This window comes from Triturus cristatus, chromosome 7 (assembly GCF_964204655.1).
Source record: "Triturus cristatus chromosome 7, aTriCri1.1, whole genome shotgun sequence".
Lineage (NCBI taxonomy): Eukaryota > Metazoa > Chordata > Amphibia > Caudata > Salamandridae > Triturus > Triturus cristatus.
The window spans coordinates 819804636-819820764 of NC_140590.1; the positions used below are offsets into that span (position 1 = coordinate 819804636).

Here is a 16129-nt window from a genome sequence, read left to right on the forward strand (position 1 = left end):
ATTGTTCTTTCCCAGTTAATGAAGCAGCCCTTCGAGCCAATACACAGAGCAGATCTGAAATTCCTATCGTGGAAAGTTGCGCTTCTCATTGCGCTCACTTCAGCCAGGAGAGTGGGGGAAATTCAGGCTCTCACGGTCCAGGAGCCTTTCTTACAATTCAAAGAGGACAGAATGATACTCAGGACTAATCCAAAAATCATAACAAAGGTACCAACTGATTTTCATTTAAATGAGCCATTAATTCTCAAACAATTTTTTCCTCAACCAACAACAGCGGCGGAAAGGGCTCTCCACTCGCTGGATGTCCAACACTGTCTAAAGTTCTATTTGCAAAAAACTAAGCCTTTCCGCAAGTCTTCACAACTTTTTGTTGCCTTCAGCGCACCCAGGAAGGGTTTCCCTTTGCCAAAAAGGGGAATTGCCAGATGGATTTCCAGTGCGATAGAGTATTGTCATCAGGCAGCTGGGCGACCTCTGAATGCACAAATCCATGCCCCTTCGACAAGAGCAGTGTCCACCTCTACTGCTTTATTTGCGGGTGTGTCGATCCAGGATATCTGCAGGGCGGCGACCTGGACGAGTACGCACACCTTCACCAGGCATTACTGCTTGGATACGGCCACAGGAAGAGATGTGGCGGTGGGAGAAGCGGTGCTGAGGAGCCTTATCCAGTAACGGTAAGACTTCTTTACCATCCCTCCTTCCTTTTTTGTTTACATTTGCACATTTTATTGTTATTTATTGTATTTGATGCAATTTTGCAAAGTATTTTTGATATGTGTATTTTGGTTTAGAAATACAGTTTTTATCACACTATATATGTTTCCTTGTCAGGATATGGGTAACAAAAAATGTGCATTTATCTACTGCTCGCTATTCTGACTCAGGCATGTGAATCTATGAAAGCTCCAATACTGGAGTAAGAAAACAAGTTACTTACCTGTAACTGTAGTTCTCCAGTATTGGAGCTTTCATAGATTCACATGCAACCCACCCTCCACCCCTGAGAGGCTCACCTCGGATTTAGCACGCAGAACGTTATGGCACAAGTGCACGAAAATCTGAGGGGCAGATGGTTCTCTCAGGAGGGATCTAGAGGGTGAGAGGTTCTGACTGGTTCAGAGACAAGTTTTGTCATTTTTTACATAACGAAGGTTATGGGTTGCAAAGGAAAATGGGCCTAGGCCTTTTTTCAGTTTGGTATACTACTAAGCAATGCTTTTTTATGTACCGGAGACTCCCGTCTCGATGACAGGGAATGATTCCGGCATGTGAATCTATGAAAGCTCCAATACTGGATAACTACAGTTACAGGTAAGTAACTTGCTTTCTTAGCTTACATATGCTGATGTGCATTGCCAGTACAGTTGGTTGCAACCTGAGACAATTCAGTTCCATTTGATAAATTAAAAATAATCCAAATAACTACCTAAAGATTCACACCATACACACAATTCACCCCACCTCCACCACAAATTAAGGTATCTGAGTAAAATGCTCAGAAAGAAAACCCTGCATACAAAAATGAAACAAAAGGCCAAGAACACTCAACCAAAGCTGACTCTGCCTTCTCACTCAAAGACAGTGACATGAAGTCTAAACCCAAAGTTAGTAGAAATACTAGACTTTCACATAAGTGATCACAGGTACGCAGCTAAAAGTGACGTGCCATTAAACTCCAGGGATGCACCTGCAAATGCATTAAGCAAAATAGAGCATAATGTAAAAATGCCGATCAAAGCTAAAAAAAATAGCAAGCAAGGCTTAACCTAAATATAACCTTGTATTTCTGTCTGAAATGTCCAACTCATGGTACTTAATTTGTGCCAGGGCTTGACACCAGCACTTATTTCTTAAAATCTGAATTCTTTTCTGACTTTCCTTCAAATAGTGGAGTTGTCTGGCTAATTTAAAAAAAAGTTCATAAGCCACATCGTCAACAATTTAATAAACATTTTTAAACAAGCATTTGCAATGCAATCAGTCTCGCCTTTGGGACCTTATATGTATTTAGCTATGCAGCACATTTGCCTGGGTGCTGGAACATCTACTGTTCTTTAACATGATGGGAAAGTAAGCACCAAATTGCGTGACATGCCAGGTATGGGAACACATGGAGAGAAATATTGGCTTTCAGCGGGAAATGGTATAGTCCAAAGCTTTGTTTTTAATATAAAATCAGGGCCTTCGGTGGTCATATCACTGAAAATACAAGATTTGAAAAAAATATTATTGTGTATGGGTGCTCTTGGAATACAATTTCTATGGACTGGAATCTAGATAATGCTAAAGTGATTCTAGTATTTTACTGATCTCTGCTGGTCGTTTTCTATCAAGAAAGTTAAATGGAGGCAGTTGCTAGAAAATTTTAAAAAAGAAAGTCCCTCACCAGAAAGCAATTCTGGTATTTTACTGACCTCTACTGGTCGTTTTCTATGAATACAGTTAAATAGAGGCAGTTGAACAAGCAGAAAACATTTCTGGTATTTACTGACCTCTACTGGTCGTTTTCCATCAAGACAGTTAAATAGAGGCAGTTGAACAGAAAAGAAAGTCCCTAAGCGGAAGCAGACAAGTTCTAGGGTGATCTCCAAAGCCCACAAAAGCACATACACATATAAGTATATGCTAAAGTATATACAAGAACTCTTGAATGCTCAACCTAAAAAAGGATACCAGTGTGCCCAGGCTAGTATTAGACCTTTGTGTGAACTGGAGTAGTCTAAATTGTCACATTGTAGCAATGTAATGGTTTATATATAGCGTCACTACTGCCATTTCTCAGCATTGTCAGGGACAGTGGATGGTGCAAGATGCAGTGAACTTTTGAGAAATATCTTGAGCCCTGTCACTTATTTATTAATTTTTATTCTGCACTGGCCCAACAAAAACAGTCACTAAATGAGGTGGACTGCATTGAAAATGGAACAAATCCTAAATTATGACAAAACCCAGCAGGACAAGAAAAATGGATATGGGACTTACTTGGCATTGTTCATTCTATCGACCTACATTAATATTGCATCCACCATATTGCCCCCCACTACTTCATCAAGGAAGCATCTAATTAATATTTTACCTCCACATCTTTTTACCTTGGTTTACCATGTGATGCACTGGGTAGGGTACAGGATGTTATTGTCATGCAGTAAAGCGTATATGACAAAGGGAGGTATACCTTGCAAAGCAGGTTCACTATGTAGGACACCATGAAGTTCAGTAAAAAGTTGATTCAGGCAAACTAGCCGAAACCCGAGCAGCTCCACTGAGCTGAAACATGCAGATTCCAATAAACATGAAATGGGGCATTCTTAGTGGTAGAAGTATGTGGGATCGGCAGGGCACGGCTAGCCCCTCCTTCTTAAATTTAATAGATTCCATTCCCTTACTTTTTTTATTTTAAACATGTGTCCCAGGACGGCACAAATAGCCAAGGCCTAGAGATAAGGCTCGGCGTTCGTGGCCGTTTGGGGACAGGCAGGTGGACAGAGAAGGAAAAGGACTCTGTCTTTTCCTTCTTGCCCAGAGAAGACAAGGACAGTGTCCTCTTCTGCTCTGCCGCTGGCAGCTGCCCCCCACCTCCCTTTCTTATTCTTCATCCCTCTCTTTCTGTCTCGCTCCTCCTCACTTACTGAAAACTCTGACTTCAACAAACGGTTATTACTCCCTCTTTCCTCTCCTTCCGTTTTTGATCCACTGTGAAATGATTCCAAAAAAGAAATTTCCAAAGTGCAGCCTTGGGACAGAGAGAAATTAAAGGTTTAAAAAGTGAAAAACAACAAAAGAAAGCAGGATAGAGAGGTCACAAAGTAGCCAGATTTATTCTATTCGCACCCAAACACATTAGCGCCACTTTACAGAGTTTGCCAGTGAAGCTTGTCTTTCTTTCAAAAACATTGTTTTCCCTGGGCAAGGAAGGACACCATTCCTGGATGTACTGTGCAATACATGCTTGTTGTGTGGATTGGAAAACAAATTGTGCACTGTGGCTCTGTTCTCAGGGATGTGGACTTTTTAAACCATACTGCTTACGTTTTGTAAGGAGATAAGCAATGGCTATTGAAACAGGTCCCTTCTGGTCGCCCGGTAGTCATGTCCTTAACTTTTCATGCAAAAGCACTGACTGACTTCTGAATGAGTATAAAAGCTGTAAAGTAACCATGTTGTTCTGCTTACATTTTGCGTGCTTTACTTAATCTTGCATTCCAGGCTGTTGCTATTTTTTTTACTCTTGTCTAGTGCTTAAGTTGAATTGCGTCGCATCCAGGTGTTTATAGCGGGGCACAATTGGGTTGTAGCTAAAGGCAGTGCAAATTTCTCTCAGTGGGGCAGCATAGTGTTCAGTGGGCGAGAGGATGTGGCACTATGATCAGAGCTGCCCAAAGTTTGTGTTTCTCGATACCAATCAATATTAAACTAGGCTGCCTATTAGTATGGTTGTCATGTGACTCCTACACCTTGTAGTCCCCATTGCCTTGTGTAACATTTCCTATACAGTGATTTACACACATATGATTGATTGTCTCTGTGTAATGTGTGTGATGTAAAGTGCTCTGACACCATACACTGGTATCAGTGGCACTGTAAATTAAATTAAATGTATCTGAGCGAGAGTGTGGTTATGGAGACTTGAGGGGCACTGCTAAAGGAAGATAGTGAGGGAATCTGTGGCAGAGGGAGTCATTGGGGGCACCAAAAAACCTTGTCACACAAGGCTCCACCAGCACCAGCTTGTCCCCGTGCAGGTAAGAGTGGTGGGGCCAGGTTGGGGGGTATTTGACAGCGACCACAAGGGAAAATTAAATAAATAATTAATGTTCCCTCGTCGTCTGTCAAAATCCCCCTTAACCTGCCCCACTGCTCTTACCTGCACAGGTCACGGCTTATCACCACTAAAGCCGGTCCTGACCTTGAGACCAGCCCACCTCACCCATCGGTACCTCCATTGACCTTGTTTCAGCAGTAGTAGCTGTAACTCACCATGGGGTGGCAATGCAGGATTTGCATGCACACCAAACTAAGTTCACAAACTTCACGGTCTCTCTGCTTCATGCACAAGCACCGTTAACATGTGCTGCCTGCTTTAGCGCCACTGGAATTATGCAGCAGTCGAAGACAAAATTATGCCGCAGTGTTGACTAAATTATGCAGCAAAAAAAAGCTGCAGCTTAATGTGGTATATTTGCTGATACTTTATTATTTTTACATTTTTACACATGCTAACAGTTTCTGCAAAGATTTTGCCTTATTAGTACCAGTGTAAAATACAAATGCTGTAGTTAGAAAGGCATCAGGATCCTTTGCAAAGGGCTCTCCTCTTCACAATAGCACAAGTCACATCATATAGTAACATTTGATCCGTTTGAGCTACAAACAATTTATCAGGTAAAATTGTCAAATGATGCAGCAGATGATGAATTATGTGGGAAATATTGCAGAGCCATAATTATATAGAAAACATTTGCAAACTAGGATATTTTTCCATTCATGTTTGAACTGCTGTTGTGGAAAAAAGGAGAAGTGCTGATGACAGAAACTCAATGGCTCGGAGACAAATGGCTTGCGCTTCCACTTTTAAGTGTATTTGGGACATTCTGTGATTGGAAACATATCCCAGTTTGTGAATATATTTTAATTTCAATAAGTCATATTAAACCTTAAATAAACGTGTATCCATTGGTTGAATTAAATAACGTAATAAGCTATAACTGGGTAGTGAAATAACAAAGAAATACTACAAATTAATATGATGTACTCTTTCTGGCCACACCTCTGACTCCGCCCACTGACCCAATTCTCCGGTTATTCCCGCCCTCTGATTCTCCGCCCACAGTTCCCCTACTTTTTCCCCCCACTTTGACCACTGGGCATTCATTGCTGAATTATATCTTTTTTACGGTTGCCATAAGCTTCCAGTCCCTGACATCTAGTGGCCCTCGAAATGAATCTGTAACTCCACACACTAGCTGTTGCCCGTCAAAGGATGTGAATCAAAGGGATGCAATGAAATCTAGATTTAAAATGATGCACTGCCTAATAACGATGTGTGCCCCCCTGTTCTCTCCTCCTTTTCATTTGCCAGTTTCCATCACCGGAGTGGGACACGGTCACACCGGAGGCCAAAGACCTCATCAACAAAATGCTGACGATCAACCCTGCCAAGCGCATCACTGCGGCCGAGGCGCTAAAACACCCCTGGATATCGGTAAGACCTCAAGAGCAACGTCAGTGCGAGGCCTAGTAACTGGGTTTTACACTGACAAAAAGAGGTGATGACACACTCTTTCTACGAATAGGTTTCTTGGAACTGCATTCAAGAGTTTTTATTAAATCCATCCTAAAAAGTAACTATAATAAGTTGATCTTGCGAGGTCTTGTGCTACTCTACCATAGTACGATAACGCCACAATCACAGGCTTGAATTATAGTGATTAACCAAGGGGTTATTGGCATTTAGGGCAGGCAGTGGCCATGTTGAGACATTTTTGTATAAATAGAATTTTCTATTTTTTTTAAACCAGATCTAATGCTGTTGTTCTGACCATGTTGTCCACAGTTGTCTGCATGAAGAGACTGCCTCATTTGTAGCAAATAATGGAGGCAGTATGGCCTTATGCAGACTCAGTCATATGTCAAGTTCGCTGGGAATGTAACATGCTCTGCTCCCGCTCTAGTGGTCTTTGGTTACAAACATCAGCCACTTGGAACATTCTCCTAATTTTTCTTTGTAGAGTCAAAGCATGGCCACCCATGAAAATGTGTGCTTTGCCTGAAGACGTTTATTCAATTGCACTATACAATTTACATTTCTATGGCAATGGTGGCCTTCTGTCACCGAAGTTCTTTGAAGTTGCAATGGGTCCCAAGGATTCAAATTCAGGCAGTTTGGTGCTGACCCGAAATCCCGGTTTTCATTGCAACTGTTGTGTACTAACTAAATCCGATCATACCTTATAAGCAAGGTGTGCTGCGGTGAGCAAACACTGCTCTCAATCTAACCAGAGAAAGCCGATTTCCTATAGTTCTGAGAAGAACAAAATTACATGGATGGATTCCCTTTATCAGGCTCAGGTAATTACTACATTCCAGTCTATCCTCTTTTTACTCACTGCACCTTTATGGATAAGAACCATCTCCATGCACCCATATCAGGCACAATCCCTGGACTAAGTCCACTGGTCCCCTACAGATCTCCCTAGCTCAGGCACTCTTTTCTCTTAATTCAGATGTCCCAGACCATGCTAGTGTAGATCTCAGTGGAGCAGACCAGATGCTTCTCAATAGAGATGTCACCACAGTCCTGTTGCTTTTGGTGTACATTCCCTTGGAGCAGGCTCCTCACCTCAGGGAATGGATGAACCTTGCCTCGTTGAACTAAAGTCACATGAATTGCCAGCGATTCAAGGTTACCTGGACCGTCAAGCCCTCTGGGGTATTTTTAAGGCAATATTGTCCTGCGAGTGGCAACCATTCCCCTCAAGGCTTAAAATAAGAAAGGCACCGCTTGCCTGATGGGCTCAGTGCCACCCACAGAGTTAAAAAATCAAGTTGTGAGGGTTACTGGCCCTCCAAGAATTAATAAAGATTTTGTGCTGACCGGCGAGGCCAACACTCCCATACAGGCCTTAAATAGACTAAAGCGCACACTCCAAGTCTGGCAAGTTGACCAGACCCCCTGGGGTGAAACTCTGTATCCCGTTGACTATCTGGAATCTTCTTCAGAGTAGGCTTGACTTTTCATGGGAGGTGAATAAAAAATAGTGTGCTAACGCATATGGCTGTGATGGTCCCTAAGGCGCACTGCATAGTTTCACATATTTTTATTGAGCTCATTCGTCATTCCTCGTTTTCCAAGTGTGCTTTTTCCTTGACTTTTTACTCTCTAACTGACCTCTCTTTTTCTCTCCTTCAGCACCGCTCTACAGTGGCCTCCTGCATGCACCGACAGGAGACGGTGGAGTGCTTGAAGAAGTTCAATGCTAGGAGGAAACTAAAGGTGAGCCGCCCTCCCCATTAACTCTCCCCAACGCTTCTTGAATTAATATTGTGCTTATTTCTGCAGCTTCTCCTGCATCTCTCTGGTTCTGTTCTTCTTTTTGTTACTGGGAACGTTTGAAGGCAGTGAAGGACCTTCTCAACTTGTCTCCAGAATGTAACTCTCATGTGGCTACCGAACAGATATATATATATATGTCAGTTGCCTAAGTAGTTTCAAAGACCCAGAAGGCAAAATGTTTTGTCTAAAAGCCAGGCCATGTTGGACATGTTGTGTTGTTCCCATTTGCAGGTTGCCACTACCAGAGCTTTACAGTTCTGCATAGCATGGCCGACCTGGCCGCTATACTAAAAGACTTTTCCAAAAGCACTAGTGAGGCTACTTTAACCCTGCCAATGTGTAGCGATCAAGGCCACCTCACGATCTACCACTTGAGGGGCAGAGGTGAGTATCCCCCTGGACATATACTGACCACCTGTTTGCTTGGCGGCTTCACCACAGGATCTCGACCTGGGACTGCTGAGTCCTCTGGTGACTAGATGGCGCTATACACGGCAAATAAATATGTAAGAGTAGGACTTTGATAGCCTCCTAGCCCCAGGTCTTTTTCCGTGTCTCACTCCTGGCTTACTGAATTCCTTGAAAATGACTTCTCTTGACCAGTGCCTTACTGTGAGCTTATGAACGTACCCTAATACTGAGCAGCTTGCATTGCTGACAGCTGTTTTGTTCTTTCTCATCAAGGGTGCCATCCTGACCACCATGCTGGCAACGCGGAACTTCTCAGGTAGGGACCTTTTACCGTGGTGGTGCCCCACTCGTTCTGTTTCGTTGTATAACCTTTTCTTCTTGACATGGTGACAAGGTATGGGGCAAGGCACAGTGGGTGCGCCCTGCACAGGCCGACGGGTGGCACACGGGCAGTCGGTTTCAGCACTTGCCTGTGCATCAGAGAGGCTTTGTGGGAAAGATTAATTCACCTCTTCGTCTCACTCCCTCATCGCAGTCATGGCCTTGTGAAGTAAAGGCTCTCATGAGGAATACTTGGCCTCGGAGTAATGAAGATTGCCGGTAAGTAACTGGGGCGTCCAGATGCCAGGAGCAGCATGATATTTAATCCACAATATCTTAGTCCTGTCATCTTCTGAAGCACAAAAACCTTTCCTACAATCAACCGATTCATTCCTAATAAAAAAAATTATGCAGTCGCACAGGCACTCCGGAAGATATAAACACATCACAAATAAAATCCTTCAAATGCAGCGGAATCAGAGCTCAGCCATTGAAATGCGACATTACTGAAGGGCCGTGTGCTTGAACGACAGACGAATCGATGGCACAAAATTCAGAATATGACATAACCACAGGCTTTTGGTTGAAATGCAACACAACTGCAACGTGTTTGCTTGAAGTGAATTGTAGCCATAATTGGTTGATTGAAATGCAAATAAAACACAATAAATACGGCTTTATTGGACATGCAATAGGACCACAAGGCCTCAGATCAAATTCCATATAATTGATTGTGCAAATGGTAGCACCAAACTCATCTCCCACAGAAAGCTCACCTTATACTCAGTCCTGACCTCCACTACAAAAGTTTTGCATATCATGTAATCACTTTCCCCCTAATTTGCACTGGCAGGAGACGAGACAAAAGCAAATTTCGGGCATCTTCTAATTCACAATCCAAATGTGCCCTTGTGCCCTGCATGATTGCAAATTGTTGTGCTTAAATGCATTTGACTACAGCTTAAATGGAGCGTGAGTGGTGAAGATGTTAGCACAGCGAGGTCCTTGCCAGTTGATTCTGCCCATGAGATGCACCCCTTTATGCATACTTATGTCAGGGAACATAAATCGGAAGGCCATTGCACTCCACCTCTCATGCAGCATACGCATGGATGTCATTTGGAGGTAGGCAGGGTTCACTGCTGTGACCTCCAGTTTGCTCCCTGCTACTCCTGGCATTCCCTTTGGCTCATGAGCACACATATAGCACTTCCAACACTGACAATGGATCCCCCAAATCCAGAAAGACTATCACCCTCGCACTCATAACAAGAAGACTGGTTACGGAAACGCCCTCTACACCGGAATCAACAAATCCCTGCTCCACAAGCTCCAGACCATACTGAACACCATGGCCAGACTCGTCCTCAGCATTCCCATGACATGAACACATCACCCAACACAAGAGAGAGAGAGAGCGAGGGAGAGGGAGAGAGAGGGAAAGAGAGGGAGAGAGGGAGAGGGAGAGAGAGGGAGAGGGAGAGGGAGAGAGAGAGAGAGAGAGAGAGAGACAGAGACAGAGAGAGAGAGCGAGAGATATGACATTTGCATTATCCTGCTATCTACTGGCAGCTCTCTGTTGCCACAACTGCAAGAAGGATATTGATGCATCGTCTGATCTAAGCATGGTTTGTATAAATATTCCAGGGCATAAAAATAACATTTTCAAATCATGCAAAAAATTACAACGTCAAGAAGACAAAAAGGTCAAAAGCAGAAGTGCAAACTTTACCTCTTGCGTTTAATACATATTAAAAACAGTAACTAATCAGTTTGTTCATACTTATGAACCTACATTTCCTCTGATTCACTATTACTGTCAAGAAAGGCTAACCTTACTTGTCAAGAAATATATTGTACATAGATATTGAAGTAGAAAGAGGTAAAACATGACATGGGTCACTGGGGCTTTTCCCCTTTAAAATGTTGTCTTGCACTATTTAACCTGCTATTTTTTGTGGGATTAGAACTAATGAACAGTATATTACATTTGTTCTTTTGTATAAATGACGTTAAGGGGCCAGCGAGTATTTAAAGAAAAATACTTTACAGAGCCTTTCCATACACTTGCACCGGAAACAAACTTGATTTTGACATTTAAAATAGCCTGGAACAGAGCAAAACAACACTTCCGGTGGCCATTGTACGTGGCATTGAGTATGCTACTTGTACCGAACTCTAGATGGGTAACTATGAATAGCAGGGTTGTTTTCAACGGAGGGGTTCGAAGAGACATAAAATAGACAATGAAGGTGAAGCTCAAGTTGTCTACAGTGTCACATCGAGCCATGAACTGGAAAACTCCACGTCCTTGATAATTAAATCGATGTTGTGTATGGGATTCCTGTAAGCTGGTACCCCAGAGACGGTGTGCTGGTGCAGAGGAGTCAAGGGGACCCATACATTGTACTCCGGTCTCCGCCAAACTCTGCCCCCTTGCTTCCTCACTCTGACCCTCACCCACCCCTTGCTTCATTCCCAATTACCCAGATACTAAAACAACCTGGAATTTTGACATCAGCAGCATTTCCCTCTTTCCCCCAAACAAAAAAGCATACTTGGCATCATGCATCCCTTTCCCACCACTGTCAGTGATCTATTTTCCTGTAAGTGACTTCCTTTAGAACTGCTCACAGTTTATAGAATTATAGATGGGTAACTATTAATCACTGGCCTGTTTTTTACTAAAGGGTTCTGAGCAACATAGACTACTCACATTTTACCCATCTAGATTGTATGTTACGTATGGCCTGCTCCCCCAATTCATCTGCCCCTGCTTCCATCATGGAACGAACTTACTCCATATGTAATATGTGAAAACAAAGCTTTAAAAAAACCTTATCTCCTGCCTTCAAGACCCACTCCTCCCCCCAAATTAAACAGGTAAGTGCCAGCCCCCTGCAATCCACCTCCACCTGTAGTGATCTGCTGGACACGTTCTAGTGTTCCAGCACATGCCCTATGTAACCAGCCGCTCCCCGGGGGCTGGCCTATACACTCACCCCTCACCCATCCATCACAGGTGTCACCGGTCAGGTGACCCTGCCAATAAAGGGGGCCGGGCGCACAATTCCACTTACCATAACTAAGTGTCTGTGTCGTTTGTTGGCTGCATGAGGGCCTAGGACCGTAAACATTACACCACCACACTCTGAAAACAACCCTCGCCTCCACTCTCCTTCCTAAATCCAAATATTAAAAAACACAGGCCTCCTAACAGCCTCCCACACCATCTTGTGCATATGCCCCGCCAATGATTACCTCCCCACAAACAGGAAAAAATAATATCTGTCATCCTGTCATTCACCCCACCACCTTCTGTACCATCCCACCCCCAGCCCAAAGCTGCACTCCTCGTTTCCCTTGAGTTACGTCACAACTGCAGTTAACCACTCTGGTGAACCACTATTGTGACGTCACTCTCTTTGAAATAGAAGGGATTATTTAGTCATAGATGAGTTACAAATTCAGAAGGAGTTAATATCAGTGTTGGATGACACTTTATTATAATACAGTTGTGGACTTTCTGTTTTCTAAATGTAACATAGCAATACCGAATGACTAGATAGACAGACATGTCTTAAGCAATCCTGGCCTCAGTTGTTTGTAAACACAAATAAAACTCACATTTAAGTGGCACAGGTTTTATTCAAAGACCTATGTAGAACAAGCATTGGCATAGCCAATAGGTCTCGCCTTTGGGACCTTATAAGTGTTTAGCCATGCAACAGTTGATGCTGTTGTAACAATGATATTGTGCTGCATAACTAAATACTTAGAAGGTCCCAAAGGCGATACCTATTGGCTATGCTAATGCTTATTTAAAGAAGGGCCTGAAGCGGGTCTCTATCGGGCTCTGTTTTGTGCCCTGGCACATGTGGTCCGTTTTTTTCTATTCTTCAGTGACAGAAGGCACATTGATGTGCGCGTGCTCACACTGCTCACTTCTCACTAGTGGAGAAGTTACGGCTTGACGTCATGGCGGGTGAGCATTGTAGGGGAAGGGAAATCCTTTAAAGAAAGTCATTTTCTCTTTGGATTTCCCTTCTTTTTTTGAAACTAAGTAGCAGCAACATCGTTGCGGTGTCACAAGGGTTTTAAGTAGAAGCTTTTTCAATATTATATACAACAAGCTATAGTTGCTACTTATTTATAGGGTGTCCAGAATTTCAAAGCCAAAAACCGAGACATTGCCCAAAAATAAAAGAAGGACTACAATTTTACTTCAACTCAGAGCACAGAATGACAGTGCTCCTTGGCAGAGAATCACAGAGGAGGCAGTAAGAACATAAATAAAATGCAATTTTTATTAAAATGCAATTTTTAAAGTCATTTGCATACCTGTTAATTAAAAAAAAATCTTATAACAGCTGCTAACTATCCCTGCCTTGCAAATATAAAAAGTTACCTACTTATTTATCGTATGCAACTAACAACCATTGGCAAAGCCAGTAGTCCTGACTTCTTGAAGGTATTATATTACTTGTTGTATCATATATCTGGATGCAATGACAAAAACAGCAAAATACAAGTCGGGCAGCCCACTGAGTGAAGCACAGATTTTTAGCTTACGTGTTTTTAAGCCACGCCCTTAAATACATTGGCCGCACCCCTTTGAGAGACTCCCCCCAGTTTTTTCATCCCACTTAAAGCCCTGAGCATAGTTAAACATTGGCTGTGTAATATCGCACAAAAAGACCCCAGTTATGCTCGAAATAATACATATGAATCTGCCCCTGTATAAAAGATGATAGTACTGTTGTTCATCAAAAAGTGAGGGTTCCGAAGATATGTATGTGACAATACACCCACCCCAAGATGGCGGTCGATTTAAACTTTCTGAAGTTCAAGCGAAGTGACATGCAAGTAGGCGGCAACAGTGGGGCAAAGTTCGGGACAGTGACAGCCGTGGAAGATATCAATGGCGCAGCTCATCCGGAGAAGTGAGTGAACGGGAAAGGAGCGTAGAGTGGTGTGTGTGCGAGAAATACCGCAGACTGTTTTTGTTACAGTCACCTAAGTCCTCAGCACCGGCCCCACTAACGCACCCCGAACTAAACAAGCGCGCGCGCCTCGCGCTGCATGTTAAAAAAAAAAAAAGGAGGCACGTCTGGCGAGTGGTGTGCGATGTGCGCGCAACATGACGAGAGAGGGAAGCCAGATGGTGCCTCTGCTCGTCATTGTGCGCGTAACCGCACGCTCTATGCCACCCAAAAAGCTGTGGTCGGCTTTTAAAAGCCCACTAACTAAATGTCTCGCTAGAGCAGAGCATGCACTGGCTCAGACTAAAAACAAGGAGGAGTGAGAAGCTAAATTGGGGCAACCCTCAGCCTCCATTAAACTTAATCAGTTCACAAGAGAGGACAAGCCTCACCACTGATGAACTCCTTACATAAATGGTAAATACTAACCCTGGGCGTAGTCCGCGAAGTTGCACTACGCGAAGCTACGCAAAGTGCACTTCGCACTACGCGAGCTACGCGTAGCACTTCGTGAACTGCGTAGTACCCTGTTCGCACTGTGCAAGATGCCGTTTTCAATGATTGCACAGTGCGGACTAGCATCCGGCACTGTGCAATCATTGAAAACGGCATCTTGCACAGTGCGAACTGTAGTTTTCTGCTGCTCGAGTAGATTTTTACTCGAGCGGCAGATTTCTCAACGCGGACCGGTAGTTTCTCATCGCGAGCGGCCGCGAGCATACGCGACCACTCGCAATGAGAAACCTGACCTCCTCGCGTTGAGAATCTCGCCGGGATGTTCATTTTCCACGCTCGCGATCGCCAACTTGATGTTGCTGATCGCGAACAAGGAAAAAGTCTCACCGGGATGTCATTTTGCTTGCTCGCGGTCGCCAACTTGATGTTGAGGACCGCGAGCAAGCAAAAAATGACCGCTGCACTACGCAATGCTACGCTACGCATGTTTGCACTGTGCTACGTGCAATTCGCGTAGTGTGAAGTAGCGCAAACTTCGCAAACTACGCGAGCGTAGCGTAGTGCTTTGCCCAGGCTTAGTAAATACAATCAAATTATAATAGCCAGTACTGTTAGCATGCACACGCTGGTGTATTTCAAAAAGGTTTGTCGTTTTTATGACACCTACATGAGTGCTAAAAATTCAGGCTCCATGATGTAGTGGGGGTAGGGCAATCCCTGTCGTCACACTTTTTAGGAGAATAGAAAACACAGTATTTACCCTTTGTTTCCTAAAGAGAGGACTCAATTATCCTGTTTGCCCAGCACTTATTACACCAATGGACATCGTCCTCCATTGCACCCAGTCAGCTCCCCGCACTCCTCCAACCCGCACTCCTCCTGCCCTGAATTGAGCTGTCTTTTATGTTTAGGGACCAGGGTCACATGGTCTCTTAAGGAGGAGTGGTTGGTGCTGACATGCAGGACTGCTGGGAAATGTAGTCCCAACTCCAAATTTCCCCTAAGTTCCTAAAGGGAACCCCAAGCTCACCTATTGGTGGAAAAGGGGTCACGTGTGTGTGGAGGGGGGGTTGGAAGGGAGGGGTAGATGGGAAATGTAGTCCCATCGCCACGTATCTGTGGTCTTGTAGTACAAGTCAATGACAAAAAGGGGGAAGAGAAAAGGAAAAAACACTGTTCTATGGGGAAAGATAAAAATATTTTTGCAATGCAATGATGTAAATAATATGGTGAAAAATACACCTTTATACAAACCCAGTGCCAGACAGCAGTTCATATTCATTAATGTTAGCTACTGGATGGTGAGCTGCAATAAATATTATTGTAGCACATTCCACCATGGGATGTCATCATTCAGTCCTTTTTTTCTGTGTGGACAATGTATAAATACAACGCTGCTCCTTCTCAAATAAAAATCTTTCAGATTCTTTGTCTCCGCTATGAGATGTTCTAGAATGACCCATTTGAGGTATTTTATGGAGTGTCCAGCGGTGATGTAATGTTCCGCCATTTTGGTGGCATTGCATCTACCCCTGATGTTCCTCCTGTGTTCGCAGATTCTTGTGCTTATTTTTCTAGTTGTCATGCCTACATACCTGAGTTTGTATGGACAGGTTATCAAGTATATGACCTGTTGTTCTGCTTGGGTCTTCGGATCAGATAGAACCCGCTCAGCAGAGCCTCTCTAACCCAGCCAGAACGTTACCCCCTCCCTAGGGCCTATTCACTCTAGTAACCACGTATATATACCACCTAAGGACAGGGAATTCCTACTATATATATATATATATATACACAAGTGGCGGCCTCGCGATCCCAAACGGACCCAGGACTTCCTACCCAGACGGCAGCCTCAGCCTCGCGATCCCAGACGGACCCAGGACTTCCTACCCAGACGGCAGCC

At 43.7% G+C, this 16129-nt stretch overlaps 1 protein-coding gene across 5 annotated transcripts in view; it reads left to right on the forward strand.

Annotated features, from left to right (window-relative positions):
* Nucleotides 1-16129, forward strand: part of CAMK2A (calcium/calmodulin dependent protein kinase II alpha) — a 614478-nt gene that overhangs the window by 451863 nt on the left and 146486 nt on the right. For all 5 annotated transcript variants that reach the window (XM_085617723.1, XM_085617725.1, XM_085617726.1 and 2 more), the window contains exons 10-12: nucleotides 6083-6205; nucleotides 7913-7996; nucleotides 8741-8783. In XM_085617723.1, coding sequence (XP_085473849.1) covers nucleotides 6083-6205; nucleotides 7913-7996; nucleotides 8741-8783 — 250 coding nt within the window. The remainder of the gene's footprint in view (nucleotides 1-6082; nucleotides 6206-7912; nucleotides 7997-8740; nucleotides 8784-16129) is intronic.